The sequence below is a fragment of the Typopeltis vanoorti genome, chromosome 21 (genome assembly GCF_054136105.1).
Source record: "Typopeltis vanoorti isolate ZY-2024b chromosome 21, IOZ_Tvanoo_1.0, whole genome shotgun sequence".
In the NCBI taxonomy this organism is placed as follows: domain Eukaryota; kingdom Metazoa; phylum Arthropoda; class Arachnida; order Uropygi; family Thelyphonidae; genus Typopeltis; species Typopeltis vanoorti.
In genome coordinates this window covers 67075347-67100750 of record NC_143569.1, presented here as the reverse complement: position 1 = coordinate 67100750, position 25404 = coordinate 67075347, and the positions used below count along the sequence as shown (strand labels likewise).

The following is a 25404-nucleotide window of genomic DNA, read 5'->3' as shown; positions in this document are numbered from 1 at the left end:
AATAAAAAAATAGAAAAAAATCCCTAACCCACCCTATCCAAAGTACTAATGTATTATCTTTACAACCTTTCACGAGTGGGAGTCAATATTCTAGAGACTATTCAAATATTAAGATGAAGGAAGCAATACTATAAAAGTAGTGCTGGTTGAACAATGACAGGGTACATACACTTACTGAATAATCAATTAGACAGCCACTGTACAAAATCTAGCTGAAGAGCCTCGCACTTCATGACATTGTTCTCTTTCACAGAACCACTTAGTACAGCAGCAAACACCAAGCTACAACTTTGCAAAAATCACTTGATGCTAACACATGGAAAACCATCATTAGGAGAGTCCTACCTGGAAAGCATCTAGACTGGAATACTGGAAGGAGTCTGAACAGGTTATGCACCAAGATGGAAAAATCCAAACACAACATCAAAAAAATGGAGGTTATATGAGAGATTCAGATCTCTGCAAGTGTGCTGAAACAAAAACTATGGACCATCCTTTGATATGCCCACAACTGGATCAAACTTGCAGAACTAGAGATTTGGCTGTGTGCAGAATTGCTACTCAACACACAAAGTTCTTGACTCAAATAACTGCCTTCTTACTATTTATTACAAAACTTTACTTCTTAATTTTATGATTTCTGTAATTTAGATACTGAAATTTGCATTGCTACCAATGGACATGAAATAAATGCAGATGCCAGATTAGGCAATGCATTTGATGTTGATGGAGGCGTCCAAGAAATAACAAATTTTAATTTCCACTGCTAAGCTTTCCTCCATTTTTATGTGTATTATGAAATTGGGCATACTGGCCATGAATATTCTATAAGATTTCTTCATTCTCTTGATGGCTTTCATCTTCCTGTATCCAAAATGTAGATCATATTTTACTATTCTTACAAACTTCACATGATCACCTGGCTAAGTTAATGAGACTTCCACCAATGAAAGGTTGCAAACCTATCGAACATTAGTAATGTAGGTGGATTAAAGGGTTTCACTAGTAGATAGTCTTACAAAAAATCAAAATAAATAACACTAAAATATTAATCCTCTCCCCCAGTAACAGGCAAATGAACAGGAAATAAATCACTACAAAACAGCAGCAGTTCCTTATATCAGAGGAATTTCTTTAAAAAAAAAAACTAATACCAATTACAAACTACCTATAAACCAATACTTAAAACTACTTTTCCCTTATCCACCACCCTCCTAAAGATAAAATCTGCCCATTATCAGTACCAAGAGCATACAGGATATGCTGCCTTGTAAACTCCCCAATTACACAGCCTGTTAGATCAGTAGCTAAATAAAGAGAACAGAACACTAAAGTTATGAGTCAATACAGAGGGGGGGGGGGGCTAGCAGACTATAAGCTCAACACCCTTCATATAGTAAAAAGGACTCAATTTCAAAATTTAGGCTATTCTTGGAATTTACATAGCACTGATAATTTAAATAAATTTGGCTTTAAAAAAAAAAGAAGCCAAAAAAAAAACTATGGAGACTGTTGTCCTTCAGCAATACCCATAGTATATATTCAGAATATTAGCATACTTGCTTGAAATTTCATGTTTTTAATGAATTATGCAATCGCTTAGGAATCTTGTGGAAAGACTTAGACGATGGTTATACATTCTTACTAAATAGCTTAAGGAAATTACAACATACAATAGAATATACATTAAAATAACTTTTAATACACTTCCAATATTTCGGCAACGTCACGTTGCCATTATCACAGGAACTTAAATACATGACACATGCACAACACACAGTAAATGAGGAACGAAGCAGGAAGCTATTCTTTCTCCTAAAAGTCCTGATGGTGCCCCCTAGCAGGCAATGTTGGTATTCTTGGCCGATTGGGCTGAAGGTCTTCTGATGTAGGTTTCCTAAATTTGGGGCAGTCTCATGCAACCAAATTTGTTGAGATTTGGATTGTTTCTTAGGGCTGAGGCCGATTCTATGAATAGCCTTTCATATTTGAATTTACTACGGTGTATTATCGTGGTTTCTTCCACCGTATTCTATGGCAGGTATCCAGTGCATGATCTGTAAGACCAGAGTGGCTGTATTGGTGAAAACGGATGTAGTACTTGTGTTCTGAAATTCTGATATTAGCTGTCCTGCCTGTTTGGCCAAAGCAGGACAGCTTACAACTGCAAGGGACTTGGTATACACCAGGTAGGTCTGGGGGGGGTCTTTAGTGGAGCAGATAAGGGATGCCAATTTTTTATAAGGTCCGTAACAAGAAGTTACGTCATGTTTTTTAGGATTTTTGTAATTTTTTCCCGAGGTGCTTCGGATATAGGAAACGGTGATGGATTTAGAGTAATCCTTGTTGTGAAGGGGGGGGGGGGATATTGGTTTCAATATTTCTTGGAATTTTTTTTTTTGGGGGGGGGGGGTAGCCATTGGCTAAGAAAGTGTTGAGAATGTGGTTTCAATTTCCAACAATCCCTCCCCCCCCCCCCAAAAAAAACAATATGGAGTCATTAAGACATTACATAACAGGGCTAAACTTATGTTTCGATGACAATGCCCTATCCCCCCCCCCTTCACAACAAGGATTACTCTAAATCCATCACCATTCCCTATATCCAAGGGAATGGTGATGGATTTTTAGGATTTTGGGAAAAAATTACAAAAATCCTAAAAAAACATGACTTAACTTCTTGTTACAGACCTTATAAAAAATTAGCATCCCTTATCCGCTCCACTAAAGACCCCCCCAGACCTACCTGGTGTATACCAAGTCTATTGCAGTTGTAAGCTGTACTACTTTGGCCAAACAGGCAGGACAGCTAATATCAGAATTTCAGAACACAAGGACTACATCCGTTTTCACCAATACAGCCACTCTGGTCTTGCAGATCATGCACTGGATACCCGCCATAGAATACGGTGGAAGAAAGCCACAATACACCGTAGTAAATACGAAAGGCTATTCATGGAATCGAAACAATCCAAACCTCAATAAATTTGGTTGCATGAGACTGCCCCAAATTTGGGAAACCTACATCAGAAGACCTTCAAGTCCAATCGGCCAAGAATACCAACATTGCCCGCTAGAGGGCACCATCAGGACTTTTAGGAGAAAGAATAGCTTCCTGCTTCGTTCCTCATTTACTGTGTTGTGCTTGCGTGCATGTGTCTTGTATTTAAGTTCCTGTAATAATGGCAACATGACATTGCTGAAATATTGGAAGTGTATTGAAAGTTATTTTAATACACTTCCAATGTATTCCTCAGCTACTATATGCAAAATAGTATAATAAAATATTTATTTTTACTCTTTTCACTTCAGGAATTTGATGTTTTATCATGATGATGTTAAAACAATGCATTCCTTTAAAAAAAAAAAATAATAATTTGCTGTGCTGTGATAAGCCATTAAAACAGTATAAGATATGTAAACTGAACATACAAGTCAATATATACATTTATAAATTTGTTTAAATCACCACATGAAATCAACTTCCTTTCAAGAAATTTACTCTCAATCTCTGTGATAAATACTGTAACTACTTTCCCTGATGCCTGAATAAATGAATAAATCATTTCTTACTTAAGACTTATGAAGCTCTCTATTCCTTTTTATTTATGCAATTTTTAAATGGCAATTTACAAAAAATTGTATTTCTATAATTCCTCTACTAGCTTTACTTCTTTTACAATGAGGCTTTATTATCCTGATGGTAACCTATCTTCTATTCTACTAAGTTTGGGTTGTTCTAACCACTGACTTTCTGCTGTTATCCCTGGCTCCTCTGATGGAGACGATGGGAGAAGGAAGGCCTGTATAAATGGACAATGCCTAGATGGCATAATAGCTGACTATGTTATAAACTATCATAGCATACATATGCAGTCATGTTGGAGGCTTAATGGAATGTATACAGCACTCAGAAAGGTTTAACACAGGTTTAATACTTCCTACATTTCGTCCTAGTCACTAGGACATCTTCGGGGATTACAAAAACAACTAATGTAACATGAACACACATATCATACAATACTAAGCCCAACCACATGGGTGACACTAAAGTCCTATCTAGGTGGAGCGCCCTCTAAGGACAGTTGTAGGCGGCCTGGAATGTAAGGTGGGACCTCTGGTGATGAGTGTTTCCCAAATCTTCGGAAGCTTAATGCAACTGTATTTATTAATATTTGGTTGATTTAATTTGAAATCAACCAAATCTTAATAAATACAGTTGCATTAAGCTTCCGAAGATTTGGGAAACACTCATCACCAGAGGTCCCACCTTACATTCCAGGCCGCCTACAACTGTCCTTAGAGGGCGCTCCACCTAGATAGGACTTTAGTGTCACCCATGTGGTTGGGCTTAGTATTGTATGATATGTGTGTTCATGTTACATTAGTTGTTTTTGTAATCCCCGAAGATGTCCTAACGACTAGGACGAAATATAGGAAGTATTAAACCTGTGTTAAACCTTTCTGAGTGCTGTATACATTCCATTAAGCCCCCAACATGATGTCCTCACAGCACTTAAGCCTCTACACAAGAATACATAGGCAGCTTATGTCACCAATACAGAACACAGTTTGGTTAAGTAAGTCCAAAATCCCCCCCCCACACACACACGCAATTCGCTCAGCATTCAAGTGGATACCTAATAATAGGGCACATTACAAGAAAGTGAGGAAGGAACACTATATTACAAGTATCAGTTCTCTGAATACCATATAGTTTTTTTGTGTAAGTTTTCTTCTAGTATGTAGTTTGACTTATTTCCAAATTACTAAAAAAAGCCATTGTTTCAGTTAATGACTATGATTATATCTAAATACTATTATAATTAATTAATATACTGGAATGGGAATAAACTGGGTTGCATGCTGAGTTTTTAATATCATGAATAATAATTCAGAAGCAATTTTTTCACATAAAAAGTATTGTGCCAATAAACTATGAGAATAACCTTCACTATTAACAAACATTTCCATCAGCCAATTCAAACTATCAGTTTGAAAAGTCTTAGTAAATATTTTTAATGTATATAAAGCTAGTGAAGTAAATAAGATATTTTGTAAGGGACTGCAGAAATAAGAATATGGTTGCACGTGTTTCCTTGTTTTGTTTAAATTTAATTATCAAATAATCAAATGAATTCATAAACAAATGAAAAAAAATCTTTCACTTCAGTTTAAAAACAAAATGTTTATTTATTACCCTTAAAGTTATTAGCCTATTTAGAAATTTGTTTACAGCAAGATTCAGACATACTGTTCTAAAGTAACTGAGGAGCAATTTTGCTTACTACAATATGTCATGTAATCCTATGATTCATGTATTGTGCAAGTATTGTAAGAAGAGCAAACAAGCACATCCTCAAACCACATGGTGGAAAAACATTACTAAACTCAGCAAGGCAGCCTAGAAAGTAACCACTGATACTCAAAATCACTGTTAATTTTTCAAGAAAATATATATATCTGTTAATGGAGAATATGAAATATTCAAACATTGTGCTTGAACAAGGAAGTCCAAATTCTTATGGCTCCTTATCATATGGATCAAATCAAAATCAGCAAAAGGAATTCAAAAAGCAACGTTTTGGTTAAATCGTAATTAGCACTGAATTTATTATAAGAATAGATTACAGTACAGTTCTCACTATAGCAAAAACTGATATAAAACTCACTAAAAACAACAATTCCCGACCAAATCCCTATAGACAGAATGCCATTTAAAAAAAAAAAAAACAATAATTTGCTGTCTACTATAGCAAACTTTTCTTGTGATCAGATGATTTTAATGAGAATTGTCTATAGCATATAAAATAAAAAAAGTTTCACATCACTGTTTTTAGTATTACCATCATCTATCATTTATCTGACCTTCAAATTGACTCAATTAACCATCCCTTGCAATGTCAGCCAACTTCTGGTATAGCACCATGCAATTGTACTTCATTTATCCACCATTTCAATTATCAGAACAGAAAATTGCCTTCCAGGTGTAGTTGGATAAACGGGTAGCACTGCATTTTAATAAATGCAATGTTGAACAATAACAGTACAAGATAAATAATTATCAGTTAAAAAAATTCAAGTAATTAGATTACTTTTCTGCAAGAATTTTCCTGCCATTCAACTTTTTTTTTGCTAATGAACTTATAATAAAAAATAAAAATAAATATACTGTGCAAAATTAAATAACAATTTTCATTATTGCAGACATTAATTATAAGATTGAGTTAGATATCCACAACAGAATAAAAACTGGAAATATGGGGGAATTAAAGTTTATTAGATAGATTAAATGTTGTCCAAAGATTCAATTTTGAGAGACAAAAATTTAGTTATATTACTTCCTCTTGCTTGTGATAATAGTGCAAAATTCTTAATCAATCCCATATTAACTAAATAGTATACAATACTAAAACTTACTTTTTTTTAATTCTGTTGAAACTTATGGAGTACATTTATGAATAAGTGTAATTCAAGCAATATAATAGGAATTATGTTTAAAACCATAATATTAGACCAATACTGTAATTAAAATAAGTAAAAGAAAATAAATGGGAAAAAAAATATGGTTATGCTTTTTCTTTCTGAACAAAATATGCAAGTGTCTAGATGAAGGTTTAGAATGCAATTAAAAAGCACTACAAGGAAGCTCCCAACAGTATCAAGTCAAAAGTTGTCAAAAAGTTTACTACAAAAAGGTAAATGTCTTGCAATGTACAAAATTATATAATACTGAATAACTACTTGATGATAGGTACTGCTTTAAGGTACCTATCATTTTTTATCTATAGGTACAAAAACTAGGATATAATTTCCCCATGATTATAACATTTATCACTTTGTATTGCATTTCATTATAACATTTAATAAAATTATATGAGATTATTAATTAATATGGTCTAGAGGAAAAGATGAAGTTAATGCAAAAAAACATTAAATTACAAAAGAATTATGTGATCATAATTCTTCAAACAATTAACATTCATTATCATTAAGATTAAATAAATAAGTATGCACACAGAAATTACTAATTCCTGTAGAATAACATTTCATAGACTGCCTCAACTATTTATCATATAAGAGTATCTGAAAAGTTCTCGGCCTAACAATGAAAAATTATTTTTATTTTTTTAAAAATCTCCCTTAAGACTAATACATTTATTCCAGCAATGCTCAAGCGCCATTATCCCGTCCATGTAGTGGTTCTCAGCAAGATCTGCAAAATACCCCTCTACAGCTGCAATCACCTCTCGATTCAAAGAAAATGCTGAACAGCGAGGAAGAGTTTGTTTTGGGAAGAAATAGAAGTCAGAGGGAGTCAAATCTGGGTAATAGGGTGGATGTTCCAACAATTCATGGTATAGATCCCTTAATTTTCCCATTGCCAAAACGTCTTTGCGGACAGGTTCATTGTCCTGATGAAAGATGATTTTTTTTTCTTCTGCAAACCAGGTCTTTTCTCACGAATTTTTTTCATCTAGTCTGGTTAAAAGATTGGAATAATATTCCCCAGTTATTGTTTTATCCTTTTCAAGATAATTAATAAACAAAATGCCTTTAGCCAACTTTTTCTTTGGCACTGAACAACCAGCTTCTGTTCACTGGTTTTGAATGCTGTTTGGATTCTAGTCTGTAATGGTGAATTCAAGTCTCATCCATAGTAATAAATCGATGAACAAAATTAGTTTTATTCTTGTTAAAACACTCTAAGCACTGTGCAGATTTTCATGCGAGCACGTTTTTGATCTGCTGTAAGCAAGCACGGCACCCCATCTTGCACAAAGCTTTTTCAGTTGCAATTCTTCATGCAAAATATATCCTACACGTTCTTTTGAAATGCCTATAGTCTCAGCAATTTCATGCAATTTGACTCACCGATCATCCAATACCATATTGTGCACTTCATCAACGATTTCTGGTATTGTTACACTTTTTGGACGTCCTTCACGTGGATCATCTTCAAGGCTGGTACAGCTGCGTTTAAACTCGGCAGGCCATTTCTTAATTGTCGAAAACAACGGAGAAGAGTGCCCATAAACTTTTATGAACTTCGAATGAATTTCTTTTGGCAGTAAACCTTCTTTTACAAAGAATTATATAACCGCATGATACTCAATTTTATCCATTTAAGGGGATACAGACAACATTTTAGCTTCAGATAGCTGTATAAAACAAACTATTTGATAGAATGACTTGCAATTTCACATGGATGCTTATGATGGATGTACCAAGTGGGAAAAAATAATCTTGCCGATAGTGTTGCCATCTATGGTCGAGGCCACAAGAACTTTTCAGACCACCCTTATATTTACACTGAGACAGGTGTTTTAAAATTTTTGCTAACTAGTTATTGTCAACATACACTGGAACTCCCAGATGGACAATAAACAACAGTGATGTGGACTCAGAGGTTGAGAAACATTTCCTGCTAAAGCATCCCACAACTCTATAAAAAGGTATATGGAAATCATCAAGCATGTCAGAAGCCCTCTCAGCTTCAATCTAGATTTCAGTGTTTGCGATGAAAGCAAATGTAAGCAAAATAATCCGAAACACCCTTGAAACCACATGGAACAATGTCAGCAAGATGTACTTAGAAAATGCTAATGACTAAATAAATTAGCTAGAAACAATTTATTAAATTATTTCAATTACAGGTTGCAAAGTATGATATACAAAAATGGTTAACAAATTAATAATTTCTATACTTAGAATCATCCTAGTTTTCTGCCATACCAAGCTCATATCATATGTTAATCACATATTGATGCAGCATATGTTCTATAGTTACTCTTGTCAACTTCATCTCCAATGTCAGTACAGTAATATCTCACTTCACTATAACCTCATTATCTACTTCACAAACTTAAAATCATAACATACTGAAATTGATGGAATTTATAATAAAATGATAACATGAGAAAAAATATAAGTCTTCCTTGGTGAGGCATTGACTCCCTGTGGATCCCTGGTGTTAGTAGTAATAATAATACGGTAGCAAAGAAACGAATGAAAACATGAAAAAAAATAATCTAAGAGAAGATAAATCCCTATAAATGAATATTACAAAAAATTCATTTCAGTAAAATTATGGAGACTACAACCATATTAGGAATAATTACTTTAATTTCTCAATGTTTAGACCATCATATTAAGGTCATCTGGAGTACACATATACAAAGACAAGCTATATTAATGAGGCTTGTGAAATTCTTATCAACCATCCTAATCTTAACAATAATGGTGATCTAAAAATCCCAAGAATATGGATGACACATATTCTACCCACTTAACCTTTTGGTCTAAGAGTTAATTTTAATTAGCACTGTAAGCAATCTAATATAACAACAATCTTTTTAAATTATGGATTAGGCCATCACTTTTGCTTTATTAAAACTATCTATATGAATTTGTTCTCTGATGTTATAAATAGAATATAGCTTTGATGTAGGTTTTTTTTTTTCACTAGAAATCAGGCCAGTAGAGTAACGGTTTATCAAACTGTTTAAAATGTAATATAACTAGTCTTTATATATCATCATCATAGCACTAATTACGAATATAGACAATATTGGTCTATTCTGGTCGCATTATCCATCCATTATCCTTTTTTGAGGTCTACCCTGCCTTCTCTTTCCAATTGGCTTATATTTTAGTATTTGTTTAGGATGTCAGGTGTTGGCCATTCGGTTTACATGGTCAATCTATTTTTGTTTATAATTGTTTAGTTTTTTTCTATTGATTTTGTTTTTAGTACTTTTAAAATGCCTTCATTCCTTTTTTTTGATCTAATAATGTGTATTTTGCAGGTCTTCTCATAAATCTCATTTCACTTGTTTTTCTTTGTTTATTGCCCAAATTTCACTGCCATATAATAATGTTGACACTGATAAAGTATTGTATATTTTCAAGCACATTTCTTTTTGTACTATTTTTTTTTAATTTTTTTTTATTATAATTATTCAGGCCTCCATGGAGTCAAGACTCATCGCAGGATGTCCTTCCTAAGAAACACAAAGTCTATCAAGACTCATCGTGGGGGGGGGGTCCCTCCTAGGAAACACAAAGTCTATCATACCACTCCTTAAACTCATTGACTGTTCTCGCTTCCATCACTCTATCAGGCAATGCATTCCATGGTTCAACCACCCTCCATGCAAAGAAACCACTCCTCACCCTCTTGATCACAGTTTCCTTTTGTAACTTCCAGGGATGGCCCTTTGTCATCACTCCTTCTGGCTGTTCAACGAGTGAAAGAACTCCCCAGTGTCAACCCTGTAACCACCTCTCAACAGTTTGTCTCGATCATATCACCTCTTCTTCTATCCACCAAACTCTGCAGTCCACATTCCCCCAGCCGATCCTCATAACTAACATTGTACAGTCCTGAAACCATCTTCATTATCTGCCTTTGTACCCTTTCCACAGTTAATTTATCCCCTTCAAATCCTGGGGACCAAATCTGAGAACAATAGTCTAAGTGTGGTATGATCAGAGTCTTATACAATGGAATGATAACACTCATTTCTGCAGGTCAGTGTCCTTCTCATTATTGCAGCAATCCTCTGTGTTACCTTCACCACCTTTGCAATATGTCCTCTAAATTTCAGGTTTCTATCAATCATGAACCCAGATCTCTTGTCTCCCCTACTTCCTCCAGTATAGCTCCTTCCCATAGAGCATTCAGCATCCCACTGATATATCCCAAACCTCAAAACCTTACATTTTGCTGCATTAAACCGACAACCCCATTCATTTGCCCATCTGTCTAGCTTATTCGAATCCTCTTGCAGGGCTACCACATCTGCACAATTACTAATAACCCTTCCCAGCTTTGCATCATCTGCAAATAACTGAATATCCCCCTGCAATGTCATTGATATAAAGGTTAAACAATACAGGTCCTAGTACTGAGCCCTGTGGGACCCCACTTCTAACCCTCTGCCTCCTTGAAACTGCTCCATCATACACAACTCTCTGATACCTATCAGACAGCCAATCCTGAATCGAGTTGACCAATCTGACATCCAGACCCATGTGCTGCAACTTAAATATCAGCTTATCATATGGAACCCTGTCAAATGCCTTTGCTAAGTCCAAGAAAATGACAGACAGTATATGCCTTTTCCTCATCTACTGCTATTTTAACTTTATTATAAAAGGCTAGTATATTGCTAAAACAAGAGCGCCCCTTCACAAATACATGTCGACTCTCACAGATAACATTAACCTCATCTGCCAAATGTTGTATACGGTCCCTCACTAATTTCTCCAAGATCTTAAACAACTACTGATGACACACAAACTGGCCTATAATTAGACACTTCCAGTCTGCTACTGCCCTTATGCAATGCCACTATCCTACCGTCCTTCCATTCCCTGGGTACCTTTCCCGCAGCCTGACTTTCATTGAAAAGCCAGGTCAAAGGCGCTGTCAGTTCTTTACATTTTCTTTCAAAACTCATGGTGAAATACCATCCAGTCCTCAGCTTTACTGATATCCAGAGTACTCAGTATTTGGAACACATTCTCTTCCAGCACCTCTAAACCTCGAACCTGCCCTATCCCTCTAGTATTAAAATTTACTCCTCCAGGATGAAATTATTATTCTTATCCAGGCCTCCATGGAGTCAAAAGACTCATCATGGGAGGTCTTTTTAGGAAACACAAAGTTTATCATACCACTCCTTGAACCCATTGACCGTTCCTGCTCCAACCACTGTCTCAGTAAATGCATTCCGAGGTTCAACCACCCTCAATGCAAAGAAACCACTCCTCATCCTCTTGCACACAGCCTCCTTTCATAACTTCCAGAGATGGGCCCCTTGTCATCGCTCCTTCCCGCAGTTCCGCCAAGTGAAAGAACTCTCCAATGTCTACCCTGTAACTACCTCTCAACAGTTTAAAAGTCTCGATCATATCACCTCTCCTTCTATCCACCAAACTCTGCAGTCCACATTCCCTCAGTCAATCCTCATAACTCAGTCCTGAAACTCTTTGTTATCTGCTTCTGTACCATTTCCACAGTCAATTTATCTGCTTCAAATCCTGGGGCCCAAATCTGAGAATAGTCCAAGTGTGATCAGGGTCTTATACAACGGAATGATAATTATCTGTGCAGGTCATCGTCCTTCTCAGTATTGCAGCAATCCTCTGAGTTACCCTCACCATCTTTGCAACATGTTCCCTGAATTTTAGTTTTCTATCAATCATCACTGCCAGATCTCGTCTCCCCTACCTCCTCCAATCGAGTATGCATCCTCCCATCGATGGATCCCAAACCTCAAGACTTTACATTTTGCTGCATTGAACCAACATTCCCATTCATTTGCCCATCTGTCTAGTTTATTCACATCCTCTTGCAGGGCTGCCACATCTGTTCTATTACTGATAACCCTTCCCAGCTTCAAAAATACTTAATTGAACAATTCCACTATGTCATCTGCATCAGTCACTTTATTCCCATTTTTATCCCACAATGTCATTCTTCCACAGTCATTTCTACTCCTACTGGCCACATAGCTAAAATTTTTCTAGGATTTTCTTTGGATCTTAGGGCCAATCTCTTCTCATATTCCAGTTTCACCTTCCTTACCATACTAGTCACTCTCCTGACCTGTGTCTTATATTCTTCATGCATCTTCTCTTCACCTGTCTCTTTATATCTCTTCCATAGCCTCTTTTTCGCATGCAGTTCCTGTTTAATATTGTTTGTCATCCACAATTTCCCAAGCACTAATGATATCCCGTCCTTCCAATTCCTCCCTCCATGAAACTTTCCCAAGTTGACGTCTAAGACTATTATAATCACCTGCCTTATAATTCCACATACGTTACCGTCTCTTTGATACTGCATGTCTATTCATTTTCCAAGTCAAAACCATATGGTCACTCTCTCCAACTGGTGGGATAGAGAGAGATGTCATCTCAGTTGTTATTAACTCTTCTGATGCTATAACCAAATCCCAAACTCTTGAACCTGTTCCCTCTATTACATGTTGCCTAAGACATTTGTCCCTCAAGAATTCTAGAAATTCCATTCCCTTATTGCTACATGCATCTTCCTCTCCCAAATTTATACTGCTGTAGTTAAAATCTTCCATAACAATCATTCTTCTTGTACTTGCAAAACTCAACTGTCTAAACATCTGGTCCCCACCCTCTGTGCACCTTGGTTTGTAGCCAGCAACACCTCACTAAATATCCTGTCTTGCCCACCTCTGCTTCACACCATATGTTTTCAAAATCATTAGTGTCACGGCCTTCCAAAGCCTCCACTCTTAGAGGATATAAGTCCTCACTTATCATAAACAGTACTCCACCACTATGCTTTCCCTTCCTATCCTGCCAAAAACTGCTGTACCCAGCTACTTCTATTCCTGTTATTATATCCCCTTCTGTCAACCACATCTCGATGATCCCAATAATCTTTGGAAAGGCTGATGCTATCAGCACCACCAATTCCTCTCCTTTATTCTAGATACTCCTGGCATTAGTATAAAAATGCCATTGTTTCTATACCCAGCATTATCCCCCTCTAGACTCCACTGGGCTCAGAGTTACCTAATGCCGTCCCCCTTCTCCCAAGTACCCATTCCCACAAGAGGCCACCCCCTGCTACCATCTACCCTGGGACACACCGACTCGTTGAGAACAGCAATCTCTCCAGATGCCTACGTCCTTCCTCATTCAAATGCAAGCGGTCTCTCGCATACAATTCCTTTCTGTCCTCAAATGCCCACCAAGCATTCACATATTCCAATCCTCTCTTCTCACACATTCTAGATATTATGTTATTCAATATTACTGCTCTTCTGCTCAGCTTGTCACTATCATACTTAGTCAACACACACAATCTTTCCTCTGTGTCTTCTTTCGTACAACCTCAAGCATGAATCTCATATCTCTCGCTGCCTAATTTACATTACCACTCAAGTCATTTGTTCCTACTATCATAATCATCTCACCCACTCTTTCATCCCTCTTAATTGCCATAGTCACACTTTCTATCGTTCCTCCAGGCAACCACTCCTCACGCATCCTATCTTGAACATCACGGATCATCGAGTCCCCATACATTACACCTCTTATCACCCTATTCCTCGATTGCTCACATGCATCCCTCACTCACTCTCCTCTAACACTTTCTCTCTGTGCTCCCCTATTTATCTGCCTTCTTGACATCGCTCTATCCCTGGTTCCAGTGCTCACTTGCATTCCCTCTCTCCTCTTCTATCATTCCCATATCTCTCTCTCATTCCCTCTCTTCCACTTACCCTATTCTCTCCTCTTCTATCATTCCCATATCTCTCTCTCATTCCCTCTCTTCCACTTACCCTATTCTCTCCTCTTCTATCATTCCCATATCTCTCTCATTCCCTCTCTTCTACTTACCCTATTCTCTCCTCTTCTATCATTCCCATCTCTCTCATCCCCCCACTTCTACTGATCCTATTCTCTCTTCTATCATTCCCATAACTCTCTCTCATTCCCTCCTCTTCTATCAATTCCCTCTCTTCTGTTCCTATTCTCTCCTATCATTCCCATGACTCTCTCACTCCTATTCTGATTTGCTTTGCATTCATCTCTTCCATTCACCTAATCTCATCTTTCACACTTCTCATCTCATTCCCTAGACGTTCCATCTGCTCTTTCAGCTCATCTATCTCTCTCTGCAAATCAGCCACTCTTATTTGCCATTCATCCTCCCAATTGAGACCATCTCCTAAAACTTCACAATCATTCAATCTTTCCATACTCCCGACTCTCATTATTTTATTCATAATTCTCTCGCCCTCTATCATACCACTCATCTCTCTACGTGGAGAATCTCCCGTCTCTGACTCAACGAGGTCAGTTATAGTCATCTCTAACTCACAAAGTTCCTCCCATTACCTGTATTTTGTGCATATATATTCCCCCTTTTCTCACCTTCCACATATATATTTGGTTGAGTGTTCTATTTATCAGGCCTATAATCTGTAAAAATTTTGAAGTTTTTAATTTTATGTCTTTTTCTCCTTCATATGATATTTCACATCCAAGATAACTGAAGTATTTATCTGTTCTATTATTTTATTATTAATAACTATTTTGCTTCTAACTGGAGTTTGTCCATAAAATGCCATTGTTTTAGTTTTATCTATGGAAATTTTCATTCTAAACTGTTCTACTATGTTTAAATTATATATTGCTTTTTGCAAATCGTCTTCCTTATTGATATTATTACCTGATCATCTGCAAATAATAGAGTATTTATTTTATTCTGGGAAATTTCTATACCTTGATTGTTTAAGGTGTTCCACTGCATTAATATTTCATTAATGTAAATATTGAAAAGTGTTGGAGACAGAGGGCATCTCTGTCTTACTCCTTGGTTTATAGATTGTTTTTCAGACAACTTTTCATTTATTTTTATTTCATTATCTTTATATATATTCAATATTAAATGTAGTAAAATATTAGGTATATTTATTCTTTGTAATATATCAAACAGTATATATCTTTTTACTTTGTCAAATGCTTTTTTGTAATCTATAAACAAAAGATGAGTTTCCAAATTAAATTCTCTTATTTTTTCTATAATTAGTTTTAAACAGAAAGCTGCATCCATTGTAGAGTGTCCTTTTCTAAATCCATTTTGACATTCTAATAATATTTTTTCACTGTATATTTTCAGTTTTTCATTAAGTATTCTGCTATATATTTTGTAGCATGTATTCAATAAATTAATACCTCTAGTTAGCAGGTTTTACTTTATCCCCTTTTTAAAATATAGGTATTAACTATGCTTGTAGTCCATTCTATTGGTATTTGTCCATTTATATATATTTTATTTAAAAATTTTAGTAATCTTTGAAATTTTTTTCCAGCAAATTTATACAGTTCAGAGTTTATTCCATCTCCTGCTGATTTGCCATTTTTTATTTTATTTAGGTTGTCCTTTAATTCTTTCATTGTTATCATATCATTTAAAGTATTTTGTAAGTTTCTGGTGTAATTATTTTTGATGCCAGTCCTTATATATGTGTGTGTATATTTCAGACAACTACCTTAATATGAAGATCAAAATGTTGGGAAATTAAAGTAATTATTCCTAAATGCTGATCATCGTGCAACACACTAAAGGAAAGGATCACAAAAACAATATTCAACCAAGGAATAATCTGAACTCAAAAACTGAGGAATAAATTGACTGTGTACTATCATTAAAAATATGCACAAATCTTATCAAAAGGGATTTGACTTTCTCATAATGCTTTTGCATTATGGGATATTAAGGCAACTGATGTGCAGTCAACAGCTTCTAGATACAAGTGGATTAGTCAATAAGTTACTTCATGTTACGTTTATAGTCTTGTTTTAATCCTATACCTAATTTGTCAATTATAACATACATTGTAACTAAACAAGGGGGAAAAGCCTCCATGGCCTTCCACCAGAACAAAATATTCAACAACCTGGTTACCAAAAAGGCTTCTGGTCCTGATGGAATTCCACTAATTCTGCTTGAGAAATGTGCTCCTGAACTAACTTTTTTTAAAATCTACATTATTGTTGTCATCAACACCTATACTGCTGGTCTGGTTAGCATACCTACAATTCAATCAACAGGCTGTAGGTTCAAATCCTATCATGAGTTATTCTCCTGAAATTGATTTCCTATACCATATACTGTATTACCATTTTCGTGCATGTTGTTGCTTAATGGGGAGAAACAAGCATCATGATAATAATTTACTAATTTAATTTAACTATTATGTCAATTCTCGTCACCAAAGGCACCTTTAACAGAAAGTAATGTAATGCGCACATTCATGCAGGTGCATAAAATATAATTTGATTCCTCTGTTATTAAACTATACATGAATTATAAGGATGAAATATTCATGTACATCCTTTGGAATAATGAATATTTAATATCACATGAAGCAATTGCTAAAAATTACTATTAGTCACCTATTTAACACAAAATTTAATACACACACAACACAGTATACCTGGAAAAAGTGAAAAGAAAATTATCTTGCAAAATACATAGTATACAAGATGCAATATGCCACTGTTGTCTGATCACCTTAAAGACTATGCATATTCCATGTAATAAGCAAGAGTATTATCCTGAAACAGTTCTGTTATATTGCAGTGTATATCAGATATTTAATGCTCACCTCATGTGCAAAAACAAGTTTATGAATTAATACATTCTTCTGGTCAATTAATTTGTAATATTACAGGAAGCAGTACTTAAAATACAATTCATCCGAACAATTTAAAAGAATTTTCACAGAAATGAAATTTGAAAATAGGAAAGGAAAACATAATAATTCAGAATTACCTAATATATGCAAGATACAGTATATTAATGTTACTCTTTTCTCCCCAAAACAGATCTACTTTATTTTTCTGATGAAAAATACCCCCCCACACACCCTTGCCATAAATACAGTTACAACTTCTGCACACTTCCACCACCATAGAATTGCATGAGCCTGATTCTGTTAGTGGCACTGTGTGCATCCAATATTTGCATGTTTATCAGTAGAGAGAGAGGGATATCTAGCTGTAATAGTACTTCACAAGGTTGGGATGTTTCCACTTATTTTCAGCATGCTAAAAACACTTGGGATCAGGGGTGTTTGTGTATCAGACTATTAATTGTTATAACAATACAGGAGATGTATCTGACAGCCAAAGAACAGGTCAATCACAGTGTGTTAAGACAATAATTTGTGAGGGATATGAAGGTAGGCCTCTGCCATAATCTTGTGAGAATGCAGAAAGTGATGTCGCGAGAGATGAACATTTTGCAGAGAATGATGTCACATGTACTAACTGATGACCAAGGGGTGAGGTGCCTATTGTTGTTCTACTGGACAATTTCTACCACCACAGCTCATGTGGTAGAATTCTCATCTTCCCAGATGAGAAGATTTTCATCAATGAAGAGTCGCTTTACTGCCAAAACGATTGTGTATATGCTCTAGATGGTCACGCAGCATATGGCATAGCACCCAGGATTCAGATAGGTCATCACCCCACATCAGTAAATTTGTTAGGTGTGTGTGTGTGTGTGTGTGTGTGTGTGTGTGTGTGTGTGTGTGTGTGGAGGGGGGGGGTGATGTATCAAGGGGATATCCAAGTTGTATTTCTGTGAAAAAGGAATCAAAACCTCCACCAAAGTGTATCAAGATATCATGCTAGGACCTGTGGTACAGCCCCTGAATGATGTTTAACACATTCACAGTAGGCAGTGAACCTTCCAACAGAACTCAGCCCTTACATACTAGGCAAGGACCACACAACAGTGGTTGGAGGCAAATGTGCCCAACCACACATCACATTTGATTGGCTATCTGGAAGTCATGATCTGAATCCATTGGACTTACAACCGAGGTGAGCTTGAGAGAGTAGCCTGCAAGAAACAACTGCCAGCATCATCAGCCTGAAGTGGATTTGGAGTGAGCAGTGGTGCAGCGTTTCCATCGACATGTGGTCTCAGACTTTGGGTAAGTATGAAGGCAAAAGAGGGACATTTTGAACATTGAGTGCCACTATATGCACATTATAGCATGTGGTTTATATGTGCTGTTCAAGTTGTAAAAAGTATTTATGGTTAGACTAGGTATATTTAATTTTATTTAATGACACTACAATGCTATTTGAATGTCACATTCCTTAAAAATAACTATAGCATAACTTTTGTTTCACCCTCTCCCTCAACAGCATAGTCCAAAAAAAAACTCCTACTAAAAACTTCAATAATGCTAACATTTTTATATTTTATTAACAATATAAAAGATAACTTTTTAGATAAGTTAGTTAGTAATGATGTAATTTTTTTCATGTAGTACTATCATATCCTGTACACCCCTTGAGGGTACATGGCAGGAATTTGATGATGATGATGATGAAGATAACTTTTTTGAATTACACTGAAATCTCCTTGTCTGAAGCTTGTGTGATGATCACAGGACGTTGCAAATATGATTTATTTTTTCTAATCACATGAAATGAGGACATTACAATAAAAACTATTAATTACATATAGTACTAGTTAGCAGCATTTAAGGCATAGCCGTACTTTTTACTCAGACATTTCATCCATGTTATGACATTATCAAGGAATTATTAGTTAGGTAATTACAGAAGGTACAAATAGATTCGGTTACACAATAAAGCCGTGTTTTACTATTTGGCCCAGGACTGAAACACATTAAATACATTTTTAGTAAAATACATTTAAACAGCCAACATTCAAAAAGACACTTTATAATAAATATTATGAACTGTCTTCTCTTCCTAAAAATATGGAGAAATACATTTTGTTGGATGTTCAATTTAAAGGTATGTTCATGGAAGAAAATTTTTCTTTTGATTTTGCAATATACATATGAAGGATCTGATCACATGACTCCATCAGAAACACTTTTTGTTATGGATAGCCAAATTATAAAGTTAAAACACTTTAATAAAAAGCAATCTGTGCAGTTTTATCAAACAGTTAAAGTTCATAAGCAAATTCAACATTTGAAATTCTATTTCCAAAGTTATTACTTATAAAACATTCATATATTCTCTTAGTGTATATAGTTCTTCACTGTTTCCAAGGAAACATTTACACATAAGATATCAACTTAAACTTGACTGGCAGAAATCATGGTTGAAGCAACTGAAGGTTTTGGGCTAATACTATGTCTCACTAGAGCCAACATCATAAACTTGCTCACTACAAAAATGGCTGAAAAGTCCCACCAACCCCAAACCTTCAATGCTATGCTAAAATAAATTAACCATAGTAAACTGTCTACTATAGCCTATTCCCATGGTCCCTATTTTTGCTATCAGTCAACTGTATTTTGTCTTAACTATGTTCAATGGCAAGTTGGTTTTGCAGGACTAAAACTATATTCTTTAAAAATACACTTCAGAGTGGTTAGAAGAGAAAATTGTTGATAAATGATACAGCAACTGAGAAGATTATTTTTATTATTTTGTTCCTACCCATGAAGGTCATATGCAAAACTGTAGCACATTTTGTACAGTAGGTGGCTAAAGATTTTTTCTATTTTTATCAATTTTTATATATCATATTTAATCGAATATAACTCACTTTTTTTTCCAAAATTAAAGCTAAAAAATCGTAGTGCGAGATATATGCGGGGATTTTCGGAAACTAAAGTTTTTCAGGAAAAAACTGAAAATGGGTAAGACTTACAAAGAATCTCCTATTTGCTATTGCTACTTCTGGCCTCAAGAGCAGTTTCCTTGTGTACATTGTCAAAGTCATCTACCCAAATAGCACCATCTTTCCCATTATTTCAAGCAAAAATCACCAGTAATTTATAAGACTTGAGATACGTAATGAACAATCCTTCACGAATGATTAATGAGAAGTGAAAGCTGAGCATGAAACAGACAGCAATAGTAGGCCAGTAGAGACAGAGCAGCTATGAAGACATATGACTGGTGCAGTATTAACAAAAGCTCGCATGACTCCAAAGGCAAGCCGACAATTGTTGAGTTGAAATGCTAATTCTCTTCAACTCAAATGCAATCAAACACGTATTTCATGTAATTGAAAAATTGGACAAAAGTTTTTAGTTAGATGCTGTGTTTGCTGGTGCAACATATAGTTTTGCTTGAGTCTATGCTACATAATTTCTGTGAGAGGAGACATGTGATTCATTAGTTAGTGCTGTTTTTATCCCAGTTGTCTAATTGCACTATTTGTCGAGAAATATATTATACAGACTGCAAATGTTTCCATACCTTAATCAGCGATGCAATAGAACTACTTGTTTTTCTTGCATCTGCAGTAGTGGCTGTTGGGGAGCACGTTGTTTACTTCGGGGAGTGAGTTACTATCGCCCTGAAAACGTGTTTAAACTTTTTTTCATGTGCAAGATATATGCGAAACTTTTTAATTTCTTTTTTCGTAAAGAAAAATCAGGGGTTTGAGTTATATTTGAGTAAATACAGTATTTTTTTTTATTTACTTTTACATAGTCCAGAAACCCTGCTCTAGAGACTAAACTTGGAACTTTTCAAGCCACTTCAGGCTTCCAAATAAATGGGGTGGTAGTCTCATATCAGGCAATGAAATCCATCTCCCACCAAAAAGGACAATCACAAATATCCATGGGCCTCGGTAGGATTTGAACCTGCAGTCTATTGATTGGAGAGTGGGTGCACTAACCAAGGTTGTCTAGACTAATTAATCAACTTTTCAGTGGTAAACAGATGTAAGGATTATCAATCTGCTTTGGATCATCCTCAACAAATCACTGAGAGTGAGAATAATACTTTCTGAATGAATCTGGATGTGCTAATTCATATGGATGAATGAATTCAATCCTTCCCCTCAAAAAAAAAGTTGATTGTAGACCACTTAGTGATAAAGGCAAGATAATGGAAAAATTAAACATTATTCAGGATGTCCTTAATAGGATCATTAGTTGAGTACATTGTTTTCTATGGAGGATGGGAGAGGTGTAAAAAGATGGCTTTAAATACCCAGTTTTTCATACTATCTATATGCATAAACAAAATAATCTAAATGGTATATACAGTGAAAAATACTGTCTTCTTCCTATCATGAGATTGGAACAGGCCAAGTGGCATGTTCCAGTCTTATGCCATTATTTTCTAGGTCTTCCAATTCTTTTTCCATTTATTTTATATCCATATAGTATTTTTGGCAGTCTGCTACTGTCCATTCAATTCAGATGTCCTAACCATTTTTGTTTATATTTACTTATATAGTACTTAAATGGTTTCATATCGAGGAATTATAAAATTTCTTCATTTGTTTTATGGTCCTGCTTGGTATATCCAGCTGTTTTATTAAGAAATTGCATTTCTGCTGTTTGAATCCATTTTTCATTCTTTTTTATGGTCCATGTTTCACTTCCATATAATAAAGTTGGTTTAGATAGGATGTTATATAGTCTGATTCTGGTGTGGTTTTGCACCAGGAATGGCTTAAATATATTTATTATACCATTTACTTTAACATGAAAAATACTGATTTTCTGTAAACATTTAAAAATGAAACAGACACTTGGTAAGATAAAATCTGCCTGGATGTATTAGAGTTAACAGAGATTATGAATGATGCTAAAAAAAAGACTTCCCTTATTAACAAAATATGGGCAGTCAATTAAAACATGACTGACATTCAGCATCATAGAACTCACATACAGGAATGTGTCATCACCCTTCAGCAAGAAGGAGTGTAAGACAACTATGACTTATGTAGAGCCAAGACAGAATAACTCCCTCTTTACAGTACCAGCATAGACTACACTGTCACAATTTAATTTCTCTTTTATCCACTGGGATAAGGCATGTGATCTTGTGGATGTATGAGACAGACTTGGAATCCAACATAACTGTAAATCAAAGTACAGCTTCCATAACTCAGAAAGGAAATGTGGGATTCAAGAGAGCCCTGTATGTTCCTGCAGCTTTAGACATCTTATTGCCTATAAAGAATATGAATATATTATACGAGAGGTGGTCTAAAAAGTTCTTGGCCTAACAATGAAAAAATGAATTTATAATTTCAAAATTATTTTTATTTTTCAACATAATCTCCCTTAAGAATAATACATTTATTCCAGTGATGCTCCAGCATCATCATCCCATCCGTGTAGTGGTTCTCAGTAAGATCTGCAAAATACCCCTCTACAGCTGCAATCACCTCTTGATTCGAAGAAAAACACTGAACAGCGAGGAAGAGATTTTTTGCTTCAGACAGTTGTATAAAACAAACTACTTGATAGAATGACTTGCAATTTCACATGGATGCTTATGACAGATGTACCAACTTGGAAAAAAAAAAATCTTGCTGATAGTGTTGCCATCTGTGGTTGAGGCCGAGAACCTTTCAGACCACCCTCTTACACCTTTTACAGCGATGCAGTCTTATGTATTTTAATGCAAGCTTTATAACATAAAGTTAGGCAGTCAAGTTGTTATATTCTAGTAGGATCTCACCAGATATTATGCTGTCTGGGAAGGCAGCAGGAACCTACCAGCAGCTTTGATTTTAAACCATCAGTATAAACAGGACCAAAATCAGAATATTCATTCCCATGAGCTTTAAAAAGCTGCTGGTAGATAACAGGAGAGATGAAAAATTTGGGTAGCCTACAGAAAGAAAACCTGCAAGGCATTGTATAAGAATGCCGTGGCAACAGTGCACTCAGTGGCATCCATGCTATGCTGTCTATCCCAATATATAGCACTTGTAAGAGAGATTATTCACAAACCAAAGGGTCAATATTGGCCAGAAAAATTAGATGATAGTTTTATGGACAATTCTGGATTCCTCCCTTATTCGGCAAATGCAATAATAGCCTTTTCCAGTATTTGGAAACCTATTCTCACAGAAAATTTTGTTGAAAAGGTGCAGCAGTAGGATGATATTTAAGCAAAGCAGTTTTCATTTCTTCTTTCATGAATGCTCATTGTATCTTCAGTACCGCTTGAAAAAAAAAGATAATTTGTCGTTTTTCTGATTTGAATTTTTGGAGCAGATAACTTGGATGAGCGGGGGTCGTAAGAGGATACTGATGATGTTTTAGCAAAAATCTCTCTATGTGTGTTCGAAAAGGTGTATCCATTATGTTCAAGGATAGAGCTGGTGTATCTACATTTCATTTTCCAGATTTTGTCCCAGACTTCTTTACTATTGGTTACTCTTGCTATGGAAGATGTATATTACATCTTGTGTGTGTACACACACACAGGTGTATATATAATATAATACAGATGTATATTACATCATAACAAGATGTAATATACATATGCTACGGCTCTGATGACAGATGTGTCTTGCTCAGGCCCAAGCATGTTTGAAAGCAATAATGTTTGCTGTTGTGCGATATCTGCAGAAAATACTCCATGCTTTCTTCTGAGATTCCTTGGCTGCCGTACAATCATCATTCCACCATTGCTTAGAGAAATATGAAACTGACTAGAGATTTTAGGAATTAGAACTGGTGAGTGTAATATAATGTCACATGGTTCACTGCATCACTGATTGGAGATGAGCTGACTCTCACAGAAAAATTCTTCTGAAGTGCAGAAGGTGGGGCAGTCAGCTTGCTCGATTTTCCATCATGGTATCTGTGATGTAGTACATGGTTCCCCATGTAAAAAAGTGCACACAATGGGGAAACTATCATTCCCATATAAGTTGTCTTCCGTTTTACACGTTTTGAATTTCCACCCCAGAGAGAGAGAGAGAGAGAGATTAGGCATAAAGTTAAGTCAATGGCAGTGAACTTTGGGGGAGCATATGGAAGCAGGTCTTGCTTGTTGTGTTAAAAGGGAGAAATTGTTGTCTAGCACACACACTCAACAACTCTTCCTCTGATGTTTGTTCAGGCACTGCCTGACAGAGTTGTGTCCATTTAAATCTAGGTCTAGCAAAGAATAACAGCAGAACTGTCATTCTCTGCAACTGATCAGGTTAAGATTCTTGTATTGTGCAAGAGTACCAAAAATTAGTCAACCTACCTATTTTATCAGAGCTGTTCTACAATGTGTTAATACTTCCTCAATGTCCTTGTAACTCGGATAAAACTTCAAAATGTAAATTAAAGCTTTTCTTTCCTTTTCACGTACAATATTTTATGTCCTTAGTTTATGAGTAATACAGAACTCAAAATTCTATATATATAATAATAACTAATACTTGTGCATTGTGTAGTTCATGGGAAAATTATAAATTGTAATAAAACACTATTACAAATAAAGATAATTCTATTTTCTCTTGTATTACATAAAGATAATAACTAAGTGTAATTATAATCTGTTCATGTGTCCTGCAATGTAGAAATTTTATAGCATCTTATTTCAAATTAAGTTTAATGAGTCAGTATGTTATCATGGTTCACCTTTCATAGTATTAATACCAAATCAACACTAAGCAAACAAGTGATACTTTTATGATTAATTAAAAATAGAAAAACTCACATTTGGAACTCCCAGCTGCTGACATGCTTCTAAAAAATTTTCAACATTTCTTCGACATTTGGCCATGGTTAAATTAGGCTGCAAACCAAAGATATTAAGTTTGTAGTGATCTAAGCAATCTGATATAAGTCAAAACAAAATACAGATCTCTCTAAATAATTTTATTCCATTTATTAAATTAAAAATTATTTCATTCTAAAATATAATATAAAGGAATAAAATAACATGTAGACAATCTTACAGATAATTGTAACCAAAGAAAAACTTCACACAAATTAAACTTGCCAAAAATTATATTATTGTTTAATCTAACAGATAAGTTTAGGTGTTGACGATTATTCATGACTTAAGTTTTTAACAGTATTAACAACACCGAACAATTTAATCAAAGATGTTTAATTAACTGCTTATATTTCA

The 25404-nt window shown here is 35.3% G+C and overlaps 1 protein-coding gene across 5 annotated transcripts in view; it reads right to left on the bottom strand.

Annotated features, from left to right (window-relative positions):
• Lrch (Leucine-rich-repeats and calponin homology domain protein) overlaps positions 1-25404 on the bottom strand; it is a 454905-nt gene that overhangs the window by 89811 nt on the left and 339690 nt on the right. For all 5 annotated transcript variants that reach the window (XM_090411096.1, XM_090411095.1, XM_090411098.1 and 2 more), the window contains one exon: positions 24988-25065. In XM_090411096.1, coding sequence (XP_090267222.1) covers positions 24988-25065 — 78 coding nt within the window. The remainder of the gene's footprint in view (positions 1-24987; positions 25066-25404) is intronic.